At 40.3% G+C, this 24,275-nt stretch overlaps 1 protein-coding gene across 1 annotated transcript in view; it reads right to left on the bottom strand.

Annotated features, from left to right (window-relative positions):
- Nucleotides 1-24,275, bottom strand: part of kcnt1 (potassium sodium-activated channel subfamily T member 1) — a 63,602-nt gene that overhangs the window by 11,014 nt on the left and 28,313 nt on the right. The window contains exons 13-28 of the mRNA XM_022765167.1: nucleotides 20,325-20,388; nucleotides 19,984-20,092; nucleotides 19,766-19,874; nucleotides 17,162-17,311; nucleotides 16,810-17,045; nucleotides 15,672-15,885; nucleotides 14,384-14,489; nucleotides 14,008-14,180; nucleotides 12,785-12,856; nucleotides 11,558-11,692; nucleotides 11,084-11,195; nucleotides 10,645-10,746; nucleotides 10,158-10,241; nucleotides 9,926-10,054; nucleotides 8,668-9,010; nucleotides 1,682-1,766 (exon numbers count right to left, since the gene is read on the bottom strand). Of these exons, the coding sequence (XP_022620888.1) occupies nucleotides 1,682-1,766; nucleotides 8,668-9,010; nucleotides 9,926-10,054; nucleotides 10,158-10,241; nucleotides 10,645-10,746; nucleotides 11,084-11,195; nucleotides 11,558-11,692; nucleotides 12,785-12,856; nucleotides 14,008-14,180; nucleotides 14,384-14,489; nucleotides 15,672-15,885; nucleotides 16,810-17,045; nucleotides 17,162-17,311; nucleotides 19,766-19,874; nucleotides 19,984-20,092; nucleotides 20,325-20,388 (2,223 nt within the window). The remainder of the gene's footprint in view (nucleotides 1-1,681; nucleotides 1,767-8,667; nucleotides 9,011-9,925; nucleotides 10,055-10,157; nucleotides 10,242-10,644; nucleotides 10,747-11,083; nucleotides 11,196-11,557; nucleotides 11,693-12,784; nucleotides 12,857-14,007; nucleotides 14,181-14,383; nucleotides 14,490-15,671; nucleotides 15,886-16,809; nucleotides 17,046-17,161; nucleotides 17,312-19,765; nucleotides 19,875-19,983; nucleotides 20,093-20,324; nucleotides 20,389-24,275) is intronic.

The raw sequence follows: 24,275 nt of genomic DNA, 5'->3' as shown, positions 1-24,275 counted from the left end.
GTATAGTATGGCAGAAAAATGCCAAAAAACATCATAGTATAGTATGGCATAAAACGTCAAAAAAACATCATAGTATATTAAGGCATAAAAGGTCATAATGTAATTAGGCATAAAAATGCCAAAAAGCATCATTGTATAGTATGGCAGAAAAATGCCAAAAAACATCATAGTATAGTATGGCATAAAACGTCAAAAAAACATCATAGTATATTAAGGCATAAAAGGTCATAAAAACGTCACAGTGTGGTCAGGCATCAAATAACATAGTATAGTCAGGCAAAAAAATGCCAAAAAACATTATAGTATAGTATGGCATAAAACGTCAAAAAAACATCATAGTATATTAAGGCATAAAAGGTCATAAAAACGTCATAGTGTGGTCAGGAACAAAAAATATAGTATAGTAAGGCATAAAAATGACAAAAAACGTCAAAGTATAGTATGGCATAAAATGTCAAAAAAACATCATAGTATATTAAGGCAGAAAAGGTCATATGAACATCATAACATGGCAAGGCACGAGACGAAATAATGTAATTAGGCATAAAAATGCCAAAAAGCGTCATAGTATAGTATGGCATAAAACGTCAGAAAAACGTCATTGTATATTAAAGCATAGAAGGTCATAAAAAAGCCATAGTATGGTCAGGCATCAAAAAATATATTACAGTAAGGCATAAAAATGCCAAAAAATGTCATAGTGCAGTAGGGCATAAAACGTCAGAAAACGTCATAGTATAGTATGGCATAAAACGTCAAAAAAACATCATAGTATATTACAGCATAGAAGGTCATATGAACATCATAACATGGCAAGGCATGAGACGAAATAATGTAATTAGGAATAAAAATGTCATAAAACATAACAGTATAGTAAGGCCTTAAACGTCATAGTATAGTGAGGCATAAAAATGTTAAAAAATGTCATAGCATCGCAAGGCACAAAAATGTTTTTTAAAAAAAAGTCATAGTTTATTAAGGCATAAAAATGTTAAAAAATGTCACAGTATAGCAAGGCATACAAATGTCAAAAAATGTCATAGTATAGCAAGGCATAAAAATGTCAAAAAATGTCATAGCATAGTAAGGCATAAAACTCCATAGTGAAGTGAGGCATAAAAAGTCATAGTATATAGTAAGGCATAAAAATGTCATAGTGTAGTAAGGCATAAACATGTCAAAAAACGTCAAGGCATAAAAATGTCAAAAAATGTCATGGTATAGTAAGGCATAAAAATGTCAAAAAATGTTTTAGAATAGTAAGGCATAAAATGTCATAGTATAGTAAGTCATCAAAATGTAAAAAAATGTGACAGTATAGTAAGGCATAAAAATGCAAAAAAATGTCAAAAAATGTCATAGTATAGGAAAGCATAAAACGTCATAGTTATAGTAAGGCATAAAAAAAGTCACAGTATAGTAAGTCACAAAAATGTTAAAAAATGCCATGGTATATGACCTGTTTCTCCCCAGACTGACTCCACCTGGTTCCAAACGTCTTTATCGTTGCACACATCTGATTCAAATAGTGACTTATATTGTGATATGAAATGGCAATTGATTCTGGTTATGGGGTTGGGAACTGACACTTACAGCGAAGTAAGCCTAAAGTCTACTGGATAATTGTAAAAAAAAAAAAAAAAAAAAGAGACAGTAATATATCCTTGCTTCTGGTTCTTACACGATGTCATTGAGCTCCAGCATGGTGTCAGGAGGAGGATTGATGAGGACGTAGGACAGCGTGTTCTGGTGGTCGTTCATCTCGTCTGTAAAAAGAGACAGAAAAGACCTTCAGAGCTGCTCTGGAGCCCTCCCTCGTCCTCCTCCATTATACAGTACATCAGCCAGGAAATGAGCCCTCTAACCACTTTCAACCTTTCAGTGAGTACAAAGGCAAAGTAACCCACATAGAGTATAAGACCAAGTGGTATGAAAATCTGAGACAATTAGTTGTGGGGATGCTCTTTTCCTAGACTGGCTATAAAGTGAAGAAATGCTTGTTACAACCGTTAACTACAACAATTTTGAAAAGAGCAGTGACCTGAATCAATAGATGAATTGATAAATCAAGCTGACAATACAGTTTTTGAAGGAAAATACACAGCTGGATTTACAGTAGTTTGATTACTGATATCAGTATTTGGGAGTTTAAATAATTTGATAATATATTGGCAGACACAGTTTTTGTTTTTGGTGGAAAATTGTTATCAAGATGCAAACAGGGCAGGACATTTTACAGTTGAAAAATAAACATGTCAATGCTCTCTGGTGAACAAATAGTGTGATAGCGACATTGTTTATAAATGACCTCAAACCTAGTTTGGCATTTCTGTACTGAAATTTGTTGTTTTTGCCTTCATAAACACTAACACCGATATATCTGCAAGAAGCTGATATCAGCAGATATTTCTGCCTGGTAGATTTATTGGTCTAGCTCTAATTTTGATGTACAAATGATTTGACTTAACATATGTATGTGTTAGGTTGTGGTTTGTAATATGCACCATCACTGATATCAACGGAATATAATACACATCCACAACCTTCAAACTATTGTGCTACAACGAATCCAGTCCACAGAGTTGGTAAAAGGCAGAGGACATAGTAAACAAATTTGTAATTCAAAGTGCAAATTTAACAATAAGTCAGAGTCAGTTGTTCTATTATTAAAAACTATACTGCCAAGTTGACTTACTAGCTAGCATACTAGCCAGCTAGCCCCGGCCCACTTGACCTATCTTGACTTATACCGACCCACTGTAGCTTCCAGGCTGCACTGAAGAAGTAACACAGCTCAGACGAAGTATTATACCCTCTTGTATTCTAACTGCAACAACAGCTAAAGCCCTTGACAAGACTAGTAAGGAAACAGCTGTTAATGCTAACGCTAGTTATGTAACAATAGCAAAACTTACAAATATACAGATAGCTGTAAATTGTTTATGCATTAACAGTTGTAACAATATTATTTCATTGCATCCATAGTGTAACTAAATTAACCATGGAAACTATTTTGCACATTTTTAAATGATTCTTAATCAATTAGAGGAAACTGACTAAACATTAATTCCCCAGATGACTGATATTACTGTGTGTGTGAGTGTGTGTGTGTCAGTGTGTGTGTTATTCATTTTTGCATGTATGGGTGTTGAGTGCTCTGTGGCAGCGGCTCCTACTTGCGTTGCGTGATGGACAGAGGAAGGCAAAGGAGGGCACATGTGTCTCCATGACAACCCACCTGCTTGTGGCCCTTTATAAAGCCAGGCGGGGTGGAAGAGAGAGAAGGGCTAACCGTTACTGACAGGGCACTGGGTGGAACAAGGGGAGGCCCATGCTGCCTGCTGACTCATACAGGACCTCATGCGCAGCTTCAGAATGGAGCCAACATGCAGACAGCGTCCGCGGCCACGCGGTCTCCATCACATTCCTTTATCGTCCTGCGCATTCCACACTGGACCAACAGGCTGGTAAGGCGGCAGGTTGCCATGCCAATGGACGACACTCAGCCCCTCCCCACAACCCGCCCTGAGTGACATGTGACACACCCACAGACACAGAGGACATGCTCCAGCATCCGTCAGACTGGACCAAACGCAGAGCGACTCAAACCAAACTGAGAGTGAAGCAGAACACATTGGGAGTGTGAGAGTGGAAGAGGTTGACCTGCTGCTGGATCATCACCTGGAAGTTACATTTATTCAATAACGCTGAAGAAGGCCCTTTGTATGTGAAGAGAAGAGATGCTTGCAGGATTTATGACTGATATTAAGGACTGTACCAATTTGTTTCCCCTTCTTATCCACACTTTGCTTCTGTAGACTACAGTGTATTGAATATAGATTATACCATGGCCACAGAAAATACTCATTTCTAATTAGTAGGTAGTAGTTTGCTGAAATGGGAGAAAAAAGAAACCACACACATACAATGCAGTCGAAGAGTGTTACCGCAGTGATTTCATTGTTGTGGCTCTGTAAACCAGGACATCAGACATACACATCAAACAAGGACTTCGTTTAAAGCCCCTTCAGACAGCCATTTACTTCTGTCCCCTAATATTTGAAGATCAACAATTACTAAAGAATCTAGTGTGGATGCAAGCACCCTTATGAGAGACTGTTTAATGTCCTAGTCATGTTCCAAATGTGTTGATTTGAATATTATTATGTTTAACTTGATGGTATTTAACACTTAAAAAAAAAAGATATAAACAGGAATGTTGTAATGCTTTTTTTCATACTAGACAGAGTGATTTTGGATTTGTCGATGATGAGGCTGGTCTCTAAGTTTGGTCAGGTTTGCATTTCATTCACCAAGTACTTTTCATGACCCATTTAGACTTTCTGCCTAACAGCTAATTTTAAGACATTATCAATCGCAGCAGGTGCAGTCAGTCTATTGTAACTGATAGCTTTTTGGTTATTGCGACAATAAATATTAGCATCACTTCAATTAACAAATTTGTGTGTGTGTGTGTAGCAAGGTGAGAAGTTAAACCACTGGAAGGCAACAATAACAAGATTCTTAGATAATTTAGGTTTTAGTTTTTTTTCTTTTTTTATAGATTAAAGATGAAAGTTGGCACTGTGACATCATGGTTATGTTTCATTTCAAATCCAGTGTGCTGGAGTACAAAGCCATCACAATGAAAAGTGTTTTCCTGTCCTAATACTTGCTGACAGGATAACCACCACTCTATGGTGACAAAAAAAGTAAGTGAACCCTATGGAATTTCCCGCATTTACAGTATGTTTAAATTTGTCTTAAAATATGGTCAGATCTAACAATGCATTGTTCTTGTCCATACTGAAGACATCATTCAAATATTAACAATGTAGGCTGGAAAAGTATGTAAACCCCCTCAGCTAATTATCAAACCTGGAGTCCAATCAATGAAACTAGATTGGAGGCGTAGGTTAGAGCTACTTTGACTTTCAAAAGTAAATCATTAGACTTACAATGATCTGGGGCTGCTTTGCGTCCTGTAGACCTAGACAGCTCCTCATAGTCAAGGGTAAAATGAATTCCCAAGTTTATCCAGGTATCTTACAGGATAATGATCGGGTGGCTGAAGCTCCACAGAAGTTGGATAATGCAGCAGGACAATGACCCTAAACATCAAAGTAAATCTACTAAAGAATGACTTTAAATAAAGAAAATCCACCTGTTGGAGTCAGTCATACCGAGAATACGGCTGAGCTGAAGCAGTTCTGTGGGAAGAATGATCCAAAAGAGGTTCGGCAAGTTACTAAATCCAAGGGTTCACTTACTTTCTCCACCAGCACTGTGAACGTTTAATGGGTGTGCTCAATAAAGATATGAAAGACTGTTAATAGCTTAAACACATTACACATTATCATTTTATGACAAATAAATGCATAAACCCAGGTCATTTCAAAGGGTTCACCTACTTCTGCTTGCCACTGTAAATCAGTGCACAAACTGTATTAAGATGCAGGTAACCATAGCAACACTAGTGAAATCTAACTAGCAAAACAGACCAAACTACAACAAACTTTCAGAAATGTATGACAATGTAAACACTGCTTCTTCTTTTTGCCTGTGGCTAAGTGGCCATTGTATAAAGTGATAACACGTTCTGAGGAGTCCTGATGGATGGAAATAACAGGCAAGGTGGAGGTGAAAGAATCAAAGTGGCTTTTCCTCCTCTCAGTTCTTTATTTTCTACATCAGGACACCTCAGATACACATTATTCTTTATATTTGAGGTCTATATTCATAGACTACACCTAACCTTCCATCCACAGACATAACGCGTTCCGCTCCACTCTTTAAGCCATACTCTTGTGCCCTGCAGTACTCTAGCCAATTGGGACGTCACCTCACGGGAACACAATGCAGAAAAGACCAGATAGAGAGAGAGAGAGATAGTAGAGCGAGATAGATTGGCTGCTGATCTACCATTCAGTCTGCCAGGACACACACACACACACACATACTGTACATACACGCACACACACACACACACACACACACTCATGCAGTAAAGTTGCAGTACTGTGATCAACCAGCTAACCTGACAGCCTGGTCCCCTCTGTATACGGATGCTCTGAAATGTCCTGCAACTCTAAGCAATGGCATTCACTGTTAACTTCAATGTCCTTATGTGTTCATTTATAATTAACTAGCAAATGTATAGTATCCATAACATATAAGGCAAAGTGTGAAGGAAACAAATGTTTTCTACAAGTGAGTATTTATAGTTCTGCAGAAAAACTCAGTGCACTATTCTTCAATGGATGCTGGTGAAAATACAAAATCTCTTTCTCCACAGGATGGACGTAACCACTCACATGTTGTAAATGAGTTATAAACGGCACACAAATTACCTTGCAAATATCCTAGATTTACTCGATTCATGACATCGCTCGCAGTGAGATTAGAAACATCCTCTACAAGCCAAAAGGAGGGAAGATAGAAGAGTCAGAGAGAGAAAGGAGGAAGAGGAACATAAGGAAGAAGGGGGGAAAACAAGAAAAAAGGGAAAACAAAGATCAGGCAGGCAGCGAACGCATTTGCAGTTTCAAAAAGAACTCTTGAAAAGGTGAGAGCGATGCAAAGAAGCCATGCATTAGTGTGTGCACAGAATCACTTCCAAATTATTCATCTGCCACATGTTGCAGAAATCCTCACTGACTTTCATGGTTCTTAGGAAGATCTTGAGCTTTTGAGGTTCTTCCTGAAACGTATTTAATTGACATGTTACATAATATTTAGCAAGTGCAACACATCTGGAGCATGATTCTGCTTTTATTTAACGCATGAAGCTGGGAGGAGAGAAGAACTAAAGAAACAAAAGTCCAGAAGTGAGCAGATAAGAATGCAGGCAATTGCAGTCTCTGATCAAATGCAATTGAGAACAAGGTTTAGTGCTCCTGCATCTTCATGCATGATGTGTTCACATCTACATGTTGGTATGATCATGACTATGGAATGGTGTGTATGATTTATGGCACACAGAAGAAGAGTTTGATGAGTGTGAAAGTAATGTGAGAAAAATGAGGCTCTCTGAAGGTCAATGAAGATGAAGTGGGGTGTTAATGATCTGTCCTATCAAGACCCACAGCACCATGTCTTAATAGTAAATGAGATGATAACACAGAATGACTAGGACACAGATTGGAGTTTTAAATAAACTTCTTGAACACGCTGTTCCCATGGCAGAAATAATGTAATGGGCCGGGAAACGCCTCAGTGGGTGGAGCTAAAGAAACCCTCCACGCTTCTCTATCAAGTTTAAAGTAGACAGACAACAGTCAGGCATACAGGCCTAATACAGGTAATGCGATGATTAGCAACCTAATCAGAGCTAAGATGTATACTTAATCTAAACAATGTAAAGTTCACTGCACACATAGAAGCCCAGAATAACCCATTATCCAAGTGGGCTTTCCTAAGGTGGAATGGAGTCCAGGAAAAAGGACAAGTAGTATAAGAGCGGCTAACTTAGGTGCTTGTTTTACTAACTGCAACTCCAGATACTAATGATGTCTTTCCAAGACCATAGAGGTTTTTGGTATGATTCAAATGTTCCTCAGTTGAAACAAGCTAAGCCCTGCGGCCTGAAATCAGTCACATTGTTCTTCGTCCTGGGGGAAGTAAACTCATTTCAACATGCTCTACTAGCCAGTTTTAGGTTTGCAAAACCACTGTTGTCAGTGAGATCTTATCATAGGGCTAGAACCAACTATTTCCATTACTAATTCACTAGTCATTATTCATGTGGAAATTATTTCCTCAATTAATAGTTAATAGTTCAGTCTGTGAAATTCCAGAGAAATAACTGTCACCCTTTTAAAACATATAGCAATAGTCTAAAACTCAAACAGATTCAATTTACAATGATAAAACACTGTAGAAACCAGCAAGTATTCACACTGAGAAGCTGGGACCAGTTTTCTGCTTTAGTAACTTAAACAAATAATTAATTATCAAAATGGTTGCAATTAATTTTCTGTCCATCAAGTATGGGATGGAGCATGGGATTTTCATAGTTTTTGCTGCATGTTGGTATCAGCTTTATACTAATGTAATAATACTAATAATACTATTACTACTAATAACAATAATAAAACAAGAGATCACAAAGTGATTTGCAAAAACAAAAACATAAGAAAAGAGAGTGTAGTCTCAGTAAGGTATAAAGAACTGACCTAAACGGAAGTTCAACCTAACCATACAAGCTCAGAGCTACAGGTCTGCTCACCTTGCAGCTTGCACCTTCCCTGGCTATGATCATGAACATGCAAAGAGCCACCACCATTTGCAACGTTTTCTCTTCTTAAAACTGAGATTCTTAGACTTCACCCACTGAGCTTTACCTCAGCTAACTACATTATTTCTGCCACCAGATCTGCTGTGACCTTACAGAAACGCTTAATGAACAGAGACTCCAATCTGCAACAAACATAATTTGCATTATTATTCATTTTCAGGTATATTATGACTTATTAACATCAAGTAATTATAAATGGAATAAAAACAGATAAATATCCAAAATTAAACAATTACTAACAGTCACCTCTACTGTATTTAGTCTTGTTATACAATAAAGTTATATATCATAAACTACTACATTGAATTAACCTTCACAAGTCAACTTCTACATAACAAAGCAAACACAACGCCATCAGCTGTTCTACTCACCATATCCCACGGTGGGCAGGCCCAGGTGCTTCATGCGATTCTTGACCAGCTCAGACAGCTCCTGTCGCTCGGAGCGTCGGTACAGGTTGAGTCTCTGCTGCGAGATGCGCTCGGCTCGACTTGACGGTTTGTTGCTCTTCCTGCTCAGACGCCGCGCCCACTGCATGCTCTTCTTCCTCAGCAGCGGGTGCTCCGATTGGTCGCTCGTGGTGGAGTTTCTGTGGGCCGTCTTCTCCTTCCAGGACTCTCCACGCTCACGATGCTCCTCGCCCTGCTCCACGTTGATGGACACCTGAGACTGGGAGAGCAGGGTGACAGTGTTAATGCTGGATGTTTGTGTAGGCTTGATCCTATTAATTCTGTTCCATTTTTTAAAGAGATACCTGTCTGTATTACATTAAAAGCAAACATCTATCTTTAATGACTCTTTAGCTGCTACTTTCAGAAGCCGGTATTATCAAATAATGATGGTTGTGAACTTTGGATATTGTTAAATGCCAGAAAAATGCTGGAAAGGCATTTTTCATCTTTGCCTGCTTTAAGCAAAAGATGACAGCTGATTGAAATATCCAAATTAAAAACAAGCACGTTTGGATCTTACCTGTGCATAACTGCCCTTGCACTGAAACAAGAGAAGGACAGACAGACATCCAAACAAAGAGATGCAATGAAAGATGGGGGGCATCCAAAGCAAACAAAATTAAAAGCCTCAAATGTCAGCACATGACATAGTAAATATGGTGGATTTCCTATTTTATTGCCAAGAAACAGTGGGAAATTAACACTAGCCACCACAGGCACATTTCTGCCAAATATTATTGAGAGGCTGATTTCTATTTCGATAATCACTCTGGCTAAAAAGCACCAAAAACTGTGGTATCCAAGCAAAAATGTTAATTTCCTTCCCTGTTGACATATAAATGACATAAAAAGTGAAAACAAATTCTTAACAGAAGCAAACAGAAGATCTATAAAGAATGGACAGTAAAAGTTTGGCAGAAAGAAGGAGAATAACAGGAGGGCCAAGATTAGAAGGAATAAATAAAGGCAAAATGGAAAAAAATTGAAAGGAAGACAGAAAGGCATTTTAGGAGAAGAAGGAAATTACATGGAAATTAAAGAAATGGAGGCAAAAGCAGTAGGTGAGAAAGGAGAAGAAAACCCTAAAAGAAAGAATAATGGAGGGAAACCAAAGAGGCAGCGGGGCCAAGGCCAAAGGCAGGTACCGGATTTTAGTATATGATCAAACTGAACTTGCCTCTGAGCTTGAGAACATGTGTGACTCGGTGCGGTAGATCCCTATGGGGATCTCAGCGCTGGAGGAACAAAGTTTCTGAAAGAGTCTGCCATAAGTCCTGATCCACAGATCCTCCTCTGTGACCTTCATCTGAGGAGAGACAACAAAAATCCAGTCGATGCACATCACACACACACACTTACTCAAACTGACGAATCCCTATATGCTTAGAGGCAGGAGCATTTGTACTTACAACACACAGGTACCCAGAGCCAGGCGTGGTGTCCAGACCAAGGAGAAGCCTCGCAATAGCGATCATGTAGTCCTTAACAAAGGACTGTCAACACAGAGAGAGTGACCGCGATGAATATGTTTTCAACTACAGTAACCTCAACCCAGCGGCAAACAAGCTGTATAGCAATTAGTTTTAGACATCTATGTACTGTTTATATACTTCCCCACATACTGAGCAAATCAAGTCTTATTTCGATTAAAGAAATATGCATTGTTCATTGCACGCCTGGAATCACTTAATGACAATAATTTCCCTTTTATGAGCACCCATTTCCAGAAGCTGTTAACAAACCAATTATAGACTTTTCAGCTCTTGCCTTTACTTGCTTTGGGCTACTGTAATGTAGCAGCACAAAATTCTAAGACTTGACTGACGTGTGAATTCCCCTCAGTCTATGTTTATCTTGACCTCTTGCAGAGTGAACCCCAGAAGTCTGTTATCCAACCTGGTAAAGCAGCGTATCCAACATGCTGATACTGAACACCCTGCCTGCAGCAAACGGCAGCCGGAACATGAAGGCCAGGTTGGAGCCCTTGTCACGCTCTATCTGGAAAAATAAATGAATAAAAATAGGATTTGAGAAACAGAGCAACAAGATGTTAAAATATCACTTTTTTCTTTATGTTTGATTAACTATTGCTCTTTTGCTCCATGTTGAAGAAGGTTTTTATGGTTGGTTTGAATACTGTAACTTCCTGGCCATAATTCAAGTCAAGATATTACTGATCATCTTGACCAGATTCTCTCGTGTCTCTTTTTGGGTTTTATTCTCTCCATTCAGACACAGAATGGTTGGGCTGACTCTATTTTCACTGCTGCAGATAATCCTCTATAATCCAGCTCTGATTAGTCTTTTGAGACCCACCCCCCTTTTAACCACTTACCTTCTCCAGTTTGGAGAGAGCAAGTGAGTAGCAGTCCTTGGCTCTGAACTGCATGAACCTCATGTTGGATGGGTGTGTGAGCTCAGTGATGATGCTGAGGCTGGGGAACAACCTGAGAGGGGTGGAGATACAGAGAGAGAGAGAGGGATATCACAGGAGAAATGAAATGCTCTGTGCTGAGGGGAAAACCTGGTGTGGCAGTGATAAACGCTTTTCATTTTAGCTGTTAAATAAAAGAGTAGGTTCAGAGCTTTGGCAACTGCAGTTTGTTTTTGAGATGAGCTCATTCTCCATTCTGGCAAAGTCCGAAAAACAAGCATTTACTCTCCGACATCTTAGATGAAGAAGTTAATCAAATGGAATCTGGTGCAAATTTGATCCAAAACCTGAAGGTCCAGCTCATAAAAAAACATCCACTGACAGTATTAGTTGTTTACTGTATATTTCTATACAGTAAAACTCTCTCTCCGTTACCTGAACATAGTCTGCACGTTGACAATGGTCTTGGCGTCTGCCATGTAGTCCTCCTCAGCGCTCATGGTGCTCTCTTTGTCCACCACGACCAAGTTGTCTGCGTAGATTATACCACACTGCAGCAGGTTGTCCAGGCTGGTCCATTCAGAAAACAACAATGTTTATCACTTCATGAGATGTCAGGAAATATCTCCTCTTCATAAGAATGGCAGAAGATCAATCTGTTCAACGTATTCCATTAACTATTTAAGTTTACGTTTGTACCTTCCTACTACTTTCCTAGAATGACTCTGAACAACCTCAGTAGGTCACAGGTTGCACCACAAAAAGTAGTTCTAACATTGAGACTTATATTACTAACTATTTCCATCTGCAAACTGGCAGGTGTAACTGTTGTGTAGCTGATAACTGACGACACTAACACTAGTTTGCTAATATACGTGTATGTCCTGACACTTGATCAAAATGCTGTTTAAAATTGATGTAAACTGGATATGCTAATACTGCCAGACTACAGGACCAAATAGCATCTTTGAGTTTAGCATAATCCTACTATATTATCCACTCAATCTAAACTGCATCACTACCAACTATAAAACCCATTTCTTCATGAATGCAGATACAAATAAAATAAAGTTGCATTTACATTTACAAAGTTCACGTACATATAAATAACTTTATTACATAATAAGCAACGAAAACTGTTATTTCTGGCAATTATGTCGAACTTTTATGATTTAATGGCAAAACCAGTGCTTCCTAGCAACCAATTTACACATTACTGAAGTCCTTACTAGCAAAGCTTTCCTACATTTTAAGGGTGCAAAATGATTTCGTTAAACCACTAGTTTGAAACTACCTGGAAGGTACTTAAAAAAACTTGGTGCAACCCAGTTCTGGGTGTGCACTTAACATGAAAGCCATTACAAAAAGACATAGACATGCATTTTAGAAGAATGTGAAATGCATTGTGAGATTTTTGAACATCGCTGCAAAACTTAAGTCTAAAAAGCAGCCTTATCTTTATCATCCTCTAACACCAAATATGTCATTTATTGATTAAGAGAAATTAAGTATATTCTGCAATCAAAGTCCTACAATTTAACATAGCTGTTCAGTAATCTCTACTGCTGGTAGCTATTGCTATAAAAAAAATATACACTGGGATGAACACGATCCTTGAATTAGTTAATCAAATGAAGAGGTTTTTATAATCCAAATACATACTTATCAATAGTGCCAGCCATGAAGTACACCATTGGAAAGCAGCAAATTGCCTCTAAGAAGTGGTTGTCTGGCCTGCAGGAAACAGGAAACATCATGAATGAGCATCCCACACTAATTATGTTTGTAAAACCCCAGTGAAACATTATGATATTGCTGATGTAATTTCCTGAAATCTCTTTGTTTCTTGGTTGATGAGGGCAGAGGGATTTGTTTGAACTGGATCAATTGATGGCTTACAGGCAACAAGAGGTAAACATAAGCTCAATAGTTCAATGCAATGGGAGGATTTAAGTGGTTGCTATGGCAACTCCTGAGGGTGTCACTTTCTTGGCTCTCTGTCTTTGTAGTTTCTCTTTTTCAGCAACCGCAGAGATCTGGCCGAGGTTAATGAAACCCACAGTGAATTAGAGCAACGAAAGAGTGTGGATTGCTGCAACACACGCACACACACACACACACACGCATGCACTAACACACTATGCGTATATATGCCCTGACACAAATAGGCTTTTATGCATAGAGAACTTTTGTTTATGAATAATGCAAAAGCAATTTTTTCTTTATCTTAGAAGAAAACCTAAGCTATAGTTCCAATTTTCTACTGAAAGCAATTTCTGAAACCCACATACGTCCACAAACAAATGCAGATATACACCAACATAAAACAGCCAAGCAGAGACACCCCCCCCCCCAAAAAAAAAAACATCTTTTGAACTTCTATTCAGTTTTCTGCTTGGAGAACTGCTTTCTATTAATCATGCAAAAAATGTTTCATCCTGCATCTCGGCCAAAAGTTAACTTGTATGTTCTTCAAGCTGTAATTACCAACTCTACTGCAACCACTTCTGGCTCATGTCCTCATATTCAAGTACCAGATGATTTTTTTATCAAAGTCTGAAATAATGAAATAAAATATGAGACAATTGTAAATGTTAATGTACAGTGATGTTGGCATCCATGTAGCAAAGAAGGGCCAAAGAAAGGCCGACTTTATTAGTTGTTAAGCCAATCAATATGCTAACCATGTAGCGAATTAGCATGCTGTTTCATCTTTATTGTGTTGTATGCACATGATTATAGGTGGAGGTAGCATATGCGTTAGAAGCTTCTACATAAAAGAGACTTTGAGTTTTTGATGTGATTATTAAAACTTTGGTGCTTTTGCAGTACATTGCTGTATGACGAAAACAAACCAACAAGCAGGGAGGGCTGAACAGTCTTACGGGTAGTCCAGCAGCAGCACTATGGGGTTGAGCTCCTTCCTGGGCCGATAGTAAGCGCGCAGAGGTACGATGAAGTTGTAGAGACCGTTTCCTGCGGTCTCTGCAGACACTATAATGAGCTTATTCTTGAAGCCGTATGCCTTGGCGTCCTCAAAGCTGTTATGTGTGCAGCCCTGGATGGAGACACAATTCAACCGGAAGTCAGCCAGGTTCTTTGCAGACACATCAGATAACATGACAGGTTAGTTCATGCCAAATGCTGGTAATGCTTAATTTCATATTTCCTAACAATTTTGGTTTTTAACTGTTAAATGCTGAGACATTTCCAGAAAGGTGAAATTCTTCTCCTTCTGTCTTTTCCTGCAGGTGAACTCACCTTGTCGAGGCGAAGGCAGCAGAATGGAGCTTTCTGTGGTAGGAGGTGGCACAGAGTTGGAGAGCTACCGATGTAGGGCGAGTTGGGAGGGTAGCCCTTCACAAAACTGATGGAAAAGAAGCAAGAAATGCCTCTGAGAACAAGTCCTACCAAACTTTAACAACATTGTGATTAAGCAAAGTAAAAAAAAAGTAAAAACCTTCTGACATATTGCACAGATATCGACTTTAGTATCAAATATCCACCAGAGTTTCCAACCTCTCCACAAAACTTCACATATACTGACACATAATGAAGTAAAAGCTTTCACATGTTGAAATACTGAATGGAACATTGTCCTCATCATTTTATTATACTGCAACAATTATTCTTCTTTTCACTTTACTGAAGCTGTTTTGCTCAAATTGCTGATGTGTATAATTCCTGTTCACTACATCAACAATTCCAAGGTTTTTTCAGTCAGTTTAATTTTAATTGTGTCTCATTTTGGGTGTCAATTTGGATCTGTGTCCCCTGATTTGTAACTTGTCAGCTGCAATTATCCTTATCGGTTTCACAGTGCCCTCTAGTTTGCCAATAAAACACTCTGACTTTGTTTACTGATGCAACTACAACCTGATCACCACACGATGGCAGTGTGGGACCTTGAGTTTTAGTTGTTTTCCAATCACTCCTTCTGAAAACTCCTCAAGAAGAAAAACTGGCCAAGAGCCATGGGTTGCAGTAATAAGTGTGTTATGTCCAACATTATGAGACCCATTGATGTCTGGGTGTAACAGCTGCTGATCTGATGGACTTGGATGTGCTGGAGTACAAACTATGAGCCACAAGCACCCAATCTATCTGGAACTTATCTCAGTCTAATGAAACCACAGAGAGAGAGAGAAAAGAGAAGAACGCAGTGCTGAGATAAACTGAATCCTCTGACTCTCTGAGGGGTGAGGATTTATGTAAGGACACACAACATGACCCTCCCTCCAGAGTAAAATTGCTGACCCTGTCTCTGTCATGACATATACACCATCACTGCCACCTCTGCACCTTACAGCATGACACACAGATTACACGCTTATCCCAAACCCATCCATCTGTCCTCCTACAACCACTGAGGTGTTGAGAAGAAGAGGAGGGCAGGTGAGATCAATCACGTATAGAGCACAGGACACTTGCACTAAGAGGACATTTCACTTGTTTACTGCGGCATGACAAGACATACTGTACAATACACCAAATCTCTATGGGTCGATAAGGTCTAAGCTTACACTTTATCCACAGCTACGTCACTTACTCTGACCCTACAGAGCCCTCCTCATCTGACTGGTTGGTCTCATCCTCTGATTGGTCGCTGAGCAGGTCGCAGGGCAGGATGGCAGAGGAGTCGGCGATCTCCAGGACAGGTGCAATGCTCGGTCTGCGGCTCCCAGCGCCGTTTTCCGTCGGCAAGGTCAGTTTGCCGCTCTCCTCGGGCGGATCAGGGTTCTGGAGATCTATGGCTACAGTGCCTGAAAATAACAGGACGTTATTTTGTGTATACAACTGAGCCTGAAACTGGAAGGCTATTTAGAAATAGCATGCACAGCACACTTTAACCGTTTTATCTCAGACAAAAGTCTTTGCTGGAAAATGCCTTTTCATATTGGATATACTAAAGCCCACATTTAGCTTGTTCAGCATGTTAGCCACCCTCATTCACCTTCTTGAGCTGTTTAACCTTGAGGAGAAAATGTATTGCTTTCTGAATCATGTAATTGTACTATCAAGCTACCACAAAGGTCATGCAAACAGTATTGACATTGTGTGTGTGTGTCAACTTCATACATCATGACTTCAAACATCATATTAGCAGTTTGTAATATGATGTATAATATATATACAATACATATATCATATCAGATACATGATATATGCACAGTACGTATGTCAGATACATGATATAAATATACAATACATATAAAAATGTGATTTATCATTTAAAAGCGTTAGTTAAACAATGAAATATCAGTGCCATGTACACTGTATAAAACACTATAGATTGTGAACATTTTTTAGAAGCAGCAAATAAGTGTAAAAAAAGTGATGCGCCATGCACAAACTTACCATATGAAGTGGCCTGATCAACTTTCACAGGTCAAAGAAAAAGCACAACACAATAATGTCAGCCGACAAAGTAAAAAAGCATGTAAGAAAAAAAAATTCATGCATAACAGTCAGAGAAAGCGTACAGCATCACCAAGGCAGGCGCTGTTCAGAAACACTCAGCTCGAGTGCAATTTAGAGTAAAACATTAACAGCAAAGCATCCATTTTCTCTGCTTACAAGGAAACCCTTTCAACCAATCAAATGTCCGCAACCTTGAAACTTGAAGAAACTACCAACATTATCTTCCATCTTCCTCCCTTCGCTAGCTTCTCTACTTTTTCTCTCACCCATGCTGGCGATGATGCTGTGCACAGGCAGCCTGGAGGGGGCGTCGTAGAGGCCGGTGACGGCCAGACCTTTGCTGTGCTTCTCCTCCTGTTTGAAGATGAAGGCTGAGTTCTCCTCCTTGGTGATGTTGATGTAGTAGCAGGTGTCAGCGGCAGCCATGATATGGCGGGGGCCGGGGTTCAGGAGGATGCTCTTGTTGTCCTCCCTCTTCACCCCGATCAAACACACACCATACCTGCGAGGAAAGGGAGGTAGGCAATGTTCTTGCTCCAAAAGACTTCAACACTAATAGTAATGAGATAACACATTATCATAGCGTGCCCAGTCTGAGCTGGCGAAAGTCTTACTAACTTCTTATGGGCATGGAAGGAAGCGTAGGTGAAGCTTTTTCCATCGTACTCCCCGAAAAACTTGCTGTCACACAAGCGGATATGGTAGACCTCGTTTCCCGAGCAGCGGCCATACATCTTCTGCCAGTGTTCTGGTGACAGCTGTCCCTCCCTGGAAAAGTATTATCAGAATATTTACAACCTGAATTACAGTTATATGAAGAATCAGACTTCTACCATGGACTTCGGGCAAAAAGCAGCTCTGCTTTAAAAGAAAAATGTGGTTTATGCTTGAATTAGATGTCAGATCATAACTAGGCTGCCATCAATTTCTCAGTTCTTATTTCAAGTATGGCTCAAGAGGCATTTCAAGTCAAAAGAAAGAACCTTAAATCAAATGTGCCTTTATTTGCAAGTCAACAGCTCAAATTTCCCCATAGACTTATAAATCTATCTGACCTTTCATGACCTTCCCTGACCCTGCACTCCTGCATTCTAGTCGCAATAATGAACTAAAGAGAAAAGGCTATGAGGTCGTTTTATTTGGGCAGTTCATGTACTTCATAACTTAATCATTTTCGCAATTAACGCCTAATTTAACGCCGGCCATAGAGCAGTTTATTCCCATTCCTGTCACCTTCACAGCCCCAAGCCAGTACAAGTTCCCATAATGGAAGTTAAAATGGATGTGCTGCGCTCTGCTGTGGACAGCAGTGAGGATAGCAGTAGTCACCTTGCACAGAATGTGAAAAACACAGTTAGTGTTTCAGCCTAAGAAGGAACAAGTGTAATGTTTACTGACTTGACAGTGACAAGTTTCTGCAGTGGTGACAGTGCAGTAGTCAGCTCTGCGGAGAGAGAGAGAGAAAAGCCAGGTCCAGTCTTTATAACTGTAAAAACTCTGCTGCAGGGATATCGGTCGTTTTTCTCAAATACTAAACTAAAACTAAAACATTAACAGAGCACTCAAAGCTAGGAAGATTGAAAGTTTGCTGAATAAAAGTGTTTCATAGGGGTTGAGATGCTCTGGAGGAAGAAATAATATCATTGGTCGCGTTAAATCTCAACATCAGTTTTTGATAAGTAATGTAAAGGTGGGGTCCACTGAAAAAGGTTCAGCTCTGTTACATTTGCCAGATCACTGACTTCAAACGTCTTCAAAAAGTAATAAAAATCCACCTACCAGCATCACTAAGGCTCATCAACACACTACATCTTGTTCTTTTAATCTGTTCAAAAACCTGCTTGGTGGTGGAAATTGGACAGAGCTAGGCTTCCCGTTTCATTTTTAGTAGCTCATAATGAGACTCCTATACTTCTCAGCCCTATCTCCTTGATCAAACTGCTCCAGTTCTCTCAGGTTTGATGGGTGCCTTTTTCCCATCTGCGAGTTTCAGCTCTTTCCATAGATGTTCAAGGGGATTCAGATTAGGACTCATAGCAGGCCACTTCATTTCAGGATGATCCAGTCTTTTCTTCTCAATCATTTTCAGCTGCTATTAGATGTATGTTTCGGATCATTAACCTGTTGGAGGAGCCTTGACCTGCCGCTGAGACAGAGCTCTCTGATACTGGGCAGTATGTTCTCTCCAGAGCGCCTTAATAATCTGCTGATTTCATTGTGCCCTGCAAAGATTCAAAGCAGCCTGTGCCAAACACAGCAATGCTACCCCATGACATAACTGAGCCTCCTCCATGTTTCATAGTGGGGATAGGGTTCTTAGCTTTAAAAGCCTTTCTTCTGTGAACATAGGGACTTAGCAAAAAGCTCGAACTTTGTTTCATCTCTCCAAAGGACATTCTCACAGACGCTTTGTTTGTTTGCAATTCAGCAAACCCCAATCAGGCGTATTATGTTTCACTTTCAAAAGTGACTAGACACTGCTGTACCTTGATCTTGGAGGTCAATTTGTATCCGTTTCATAGTTTTCCTTGGCTCCGTCTCCACCATTCAAACTCTCCTCCTCTCCGTTAATTTTCCTCTAATGCCCACATTCAGGGAGATTGGCTTGTTAATAATATCAGTGACACAGTTCGTCACAGGAACATCCAGCGGCTTGGAGATGGCCTTTAACTTGACCATGCACGACAAATGTTTTTCTTCCTTATCTCCTCAGACAGCTCTTCTTCATCTTAATCTTGTCCGTGTTCAGTGTGGTGCACACAATGAAACCAAACAGCCATTTCATTAAATATGCCTAATGACTGATTATAAGATTGAATACACTGCCACAATCTGATACTAATTAAAAACAATAGTCTGCTTAAAATATCGGTACAATCCACTTGTTTATTACCCCCCTGTAAAATGGCCCACACTGAATGATTGGTAGCTCTTTTAGAAGAGTATGTCAGAATTCAGTTCTTTTCACAGCTGTTTTATTCTGTGGCTTTTCATTTCAACACGTTTCAAGAAGAATGGAGACTTGTTTAATTTAGTGAGGTGTAACAGTACCAACACTTTTGGCCACATCTGAATATGATTTGGTGAGAACAGTGCAGGACCATAACAACTCACGGGGTAATAAAAGAAGATCCTGACAGTGGACAGCCCATATCATTGTAAATGAATGCTGATATGAATAGTACAGCGTAAAATAAATGTAAAACAGTGATGTGTACTCACTGTCCTCTGGAGGTGTGAACCAAGAGCGTGACTAAGGTGGACGTGGCTGGACACACACAATTGAGTGCCAGCATGGCATACTTGAACTCCTCTTCACACACTACATGATCTGATTGAAATGGAAAAATTACAGTAACGGGTTAGATTTAGAGATGTGTAAAATCTATCATACAGAGAAAATGACTGTTTCAGTGGGTATGTGGCCTTCCCGCACTTACCAGCAAACTTAACATGAAATTTATTTTCTGGTTTGAGAATCTGGACGTAGAGGGGACAGTTTGGAGCAAAGTCCTTCGCAGCCCAGGCCCTCAAAATAGTCTGGTGGTCCTGTGGAACAAAGATTGTGCTATTGTATGCATCCAATGACTCAGCGATACTCAGTGTGTGCTCAATACTCAACATGATCTCAATATCTCCAATCTCTAAAGTTAATTATAAAAAGGAAAAAAGACTGAAGAGAAATTGCGCTATTGAAATTACTCTCATCATGAGAGGGTTTATACTGGAAATGAAACAGGGTCTCCAACTGATTCGACAAATTCCTGTTGACATGACTCACAGCAGCAGTTCGATCAACTTCGTTCCTGCTGCTCAGGATGAAGCAGGCCTCGGCGTCATCCATCCTGAAGATCAACAGAGAGACGAACAGGAAAAGAAAGAAGCACAGACAGGAAGGGTCACGGGCTGGTGACTACGAAGAGGTAATTCAACCAAACAGAAAATTTAAGGAAATCAACGATTTAAAGAAAAACTAGGCGTGGATGAGTGCTGATGCTCCGTGACAATGGCTGAAAAGGTTAACAGCTACGTTCTTGCATGAAAGCAAGCTGCTGCTGGTTGACATTAGACTGCAGTGTTTGCTATCATGAACGGTAGAGATTGTTTATTTGTGACTGAAAACTACAATGTGAACAAATGATTACAAGAAAATCGTATAGCAAAGCAGAGCTGATGTGTCTATGAGGCTTACCTGGCTTGGTGATTTTATCTGTTACATATCAGTGCGTGAAATTGCCATAGCATCTAATCCACTGCACGCTTTACTTTGCACGTTGAAGAAGGGACTCTTGGAGATGTGTGTGTGTGTGTGTGTCAATGCATTTGTGGGGGGGGGGGGGGTCGTCTGCTGGACAAATTTATGGCTTTGATTTTACACCATCATGTGCTAGTGAGAAGTTAGACCCCATTTCACTGGTATCCGCATCACAGCACAACAGGCAGTATAAAGCGGCAAAACAGCATTTGCCCAGTAAGCTCCCCTGAAGCAACACTAGAGCCATGAGAGGCACACTGTCGACTGCTGGTGCCGCAACATTCTGCATCAACTGAGCCAAGACTGGCAGGTCCAACATTTCCAACATGATCTATCACAGTTTTTTATTGCAGTCTATGCATGTGGCCTTTGATGTGAGCAGAATGATAAATGCAGAGTGAATCCCATTACACTGATGTGCAAGCAGAGGCAGCCAAATGGACTTGAAAGTATTTCCACACCAGCTGCACTTCAGTGGCTTTTCATTGCCACTGGAGGCTTATTACTTTATAATTTACATTCTAAAATACTCTTTATACAGAAAATGGAATTAAAACAAAGATAAAGTGCAGGACGGAAATCCAAAACTTTCAAGAGATAACACTGAATGTTCAAAGACTGTAAGACAAAAGAACTGAGTATTAACACCTGTTTTTATGTCCATCAGTGATGGCAAATAATCATACTGAATTAATCAAGACATGTCAGCAACCATTCAGATGTTTCTAAAAACACAGTTGGGACATAACTATGTGCATGTTTCAGTCTGTTTTTTATGTGTTTGCGTAAATTGAGAATCCATGCTAATGCTTTCACTCACTTGGCCTCCATCAAGGTCCTGGTCTTTGAGGGCAGATCCTTGCAGGTAGATAAACCCGCTGAGACCACAGAGATCTGGAGGATACGGCGAACCTGAATGTCTATCTCTGTCGGCACAGAATCACCACGTAATAGTCTGCGCGGAAAAGAACAAACACAAGTTGCATTTAAGCTAAATGCTTTTTTATCTAATCTTTTTCTATATAACATTAAATATTTCCGGACTTGAATAAACAACACTCAAAGTTACTGTCTGGTTTCGTCTCCTCTCACTTGGAATGAGCAGGTCTCAGAAGAAAGTTAAAGCATATATGGCCATTTGGTCTTTTCACATGTACCTGCAGTCTGGATGAGCGTAGAACTCATTTGAGGAAATCCAATTAGCAGGTCGATCTTCAGTTGAGCTGACACACAACACCACATGCTTCTCTGTCTCGTGCCGGTGACGACTGTAGTTTCCTCCTAACTTCTGGCTCTCCATCCACAGGTACGCTAGTTCTTCAAACTGACACAACGACAATGACAACAACATCAATGTGATGTCACAAGCAACAAGGAGTCGACTAAATAATGGGAGAGAATAGATTTGCTGTCTGGACACAGATGGGAGCTGGACGCTCGAATGAAAACTGCTGATGCAGCGCGTTTGCGAGCAGCAGGAGTTCATTTCTATTTCTCACCCAATTTGCTCAGCAGGGACAGTAAACATCTAAGAACACTTGACGTATGAACATGTTCGGAATATTAAAAAATAAATAACACAATGAACGGGGGCTGGCAGACTTGGCCATGAATTCTGAATGAGATTTGAAGACTTCCTCTGCAGGGAAATATGTCAGCGAAAGAAGCATTTTAGTAGATTATTTGCTGCCAGCCTTGGAAAAGCACAACAAAATGTCATTTAATGTTGGATATAGCCCCATGAGTCGGATTACTAGATGCAGAACATCAAAACTACATATGATAAGTCAAGGAATGCAAGCCGACTCACTGCACTTAGGGAGGAGAAAACACTAGCGTTAGTTTAGCACTCATAGGTGTAGTACGCTTCTGCCAGTGGGAGGACCCACCAGGGGCAACACAGGATGAGAGATGAGGACCAGCCAGCGAGCGTGGGAGGGCCAGATTGTGGCGTTACGTCCGGCCGTAGCGGGGGCACGGAGTGGACGAGATGGAGAGTGCAGGAGGAATGAGGAACGAGGTGGGCACGCGTGGCGTGGCTCAGCCTCTCTCTAGTCGCTGGCATCGCCGACAAGCTCTGAGCAGAACAACGATGCAATTACACCGGAGCGACATCAGACAGCAGATCTCCAACTGCAGAAATTAAAGAGTAATTCAGACATGAAGAGCAACGCAGGAGGATATGTTTATTAGATTCGGTGCTGGTCCAGTAGTTATGCTTTAGGCCTGGTGAGTGCATACAGGAAAATCAATTTACCAGATAAAGCGGCATCCACCAAGTCAATACCGTCGTAGGCTCCGCAGATAGTCATTTGAATGATCACCACTTGATTGGCTCTTTCCAGTTCTCCACCTCGCGCTTGCTGCTGGTATTCGTATTGTGTGGGTTGTTTTTCCGAGTTGATAAGTGAAGATTTAATGAGAACCCTGAGGCAGAGTGGCGGGATGGAATGTCGTAACTGGGACGCGGGTGGACGTGATGAGGTAAGGGTGCGTGCGTGGCCAGGTGGTCATGAGAGTTGCCAAGGGACGGCGAATGGGTCTGAGAATGAACAGCATCTCGGAGTGATGGAGAAAGAACTGAGATAGAACTGGTAAGAGTTGGAGAGAAAGGATGAAGGATATAAGAAGATGAAAGGATGAGTCTGGATAGAGAGAGTTGGCCATTTATTCAAAGGACCTTTCACTGGGAGGTTTTTTCCGTTAATGTGCACTGTGTTCCTGCCGAAATTCTTGGTTTGTTGGTGCTCTCAGTGGTGACGAGTTATCCAAACAAGTTGTTTCTGCAGCGTTTCCTTGTGCTGCATCACTCTTTTTGCATCACAAAATGTGTGGCTCAGAAGCGATCAGGATATGGAGTGGGAGTGCGAGACGGGGGGAGTGATGTATTGCTTTTTTGTGTTTGTTACGATTTTATGACCATTACCCTTGCGTTTTGCAAGTTACAAAAGCAGCCAAACTGGACTTTCCATAATGCTTTAAATAGCTCTGGAGCATTATACCATTTTCTTAGTTTTACTTGTAGATTTTTAATTTTCATATTTGGTGCCGAGTGCAGAAGAGAGTGCAAGATCTGACTCCAAAACTGACAGCAAGCAGCAAACATGCCTTGCTTGTCAAATCGCCAGATTTCGATCTCTGCTTTTGCACAAGCACAGTGTGTTTCGATAGAAGTGGTAGTCGTGCAGTTGGAACATTTGGATGCAACCTGCATATCATGATTTTCTTGGAAAGTATCAGTTCAGGCGGACCAATCTATATGCACTGAGCGGTCAGTAAGAACAAGCATGAGTTACATGAAAGCCTCTGTGATAGAGTACATATTCAGAAGGATGAAATAAGCAAAAGAAAGCATGTTCCACCACCCAGTCAAAACCCAGACACAGTAAGAGTGCAGATAAGGATGAAACAACCTGGCAAGAGTGGGTCTCTGGAGTGCACGTTTTGGAAAAATCATTCTGTACAGACTCTCTCCTC

This window comes from Seriola dumerili, unplaced genomic scaffold (assembly GCF_002260705.1).
Source record: "Seriola dumerili isolate Sdu_G_001 unplaced genomic scaffold, Sdu_1.0 BDQW01000668.1, whole genome shotgun sequence".
Classification (NCBI taxonomy): domain Eukaryota; kingdom Metazoa; phylum Chordata; class Actinopteri; order Carangiformes; family Carangidae; genus Seriola; species Seriola dumerili.
The sequence above is the reverse complement of the archived record's forward strand: the minus strand, read 5'-3'. Positions and strand labels throughout refer to the sequence as shown.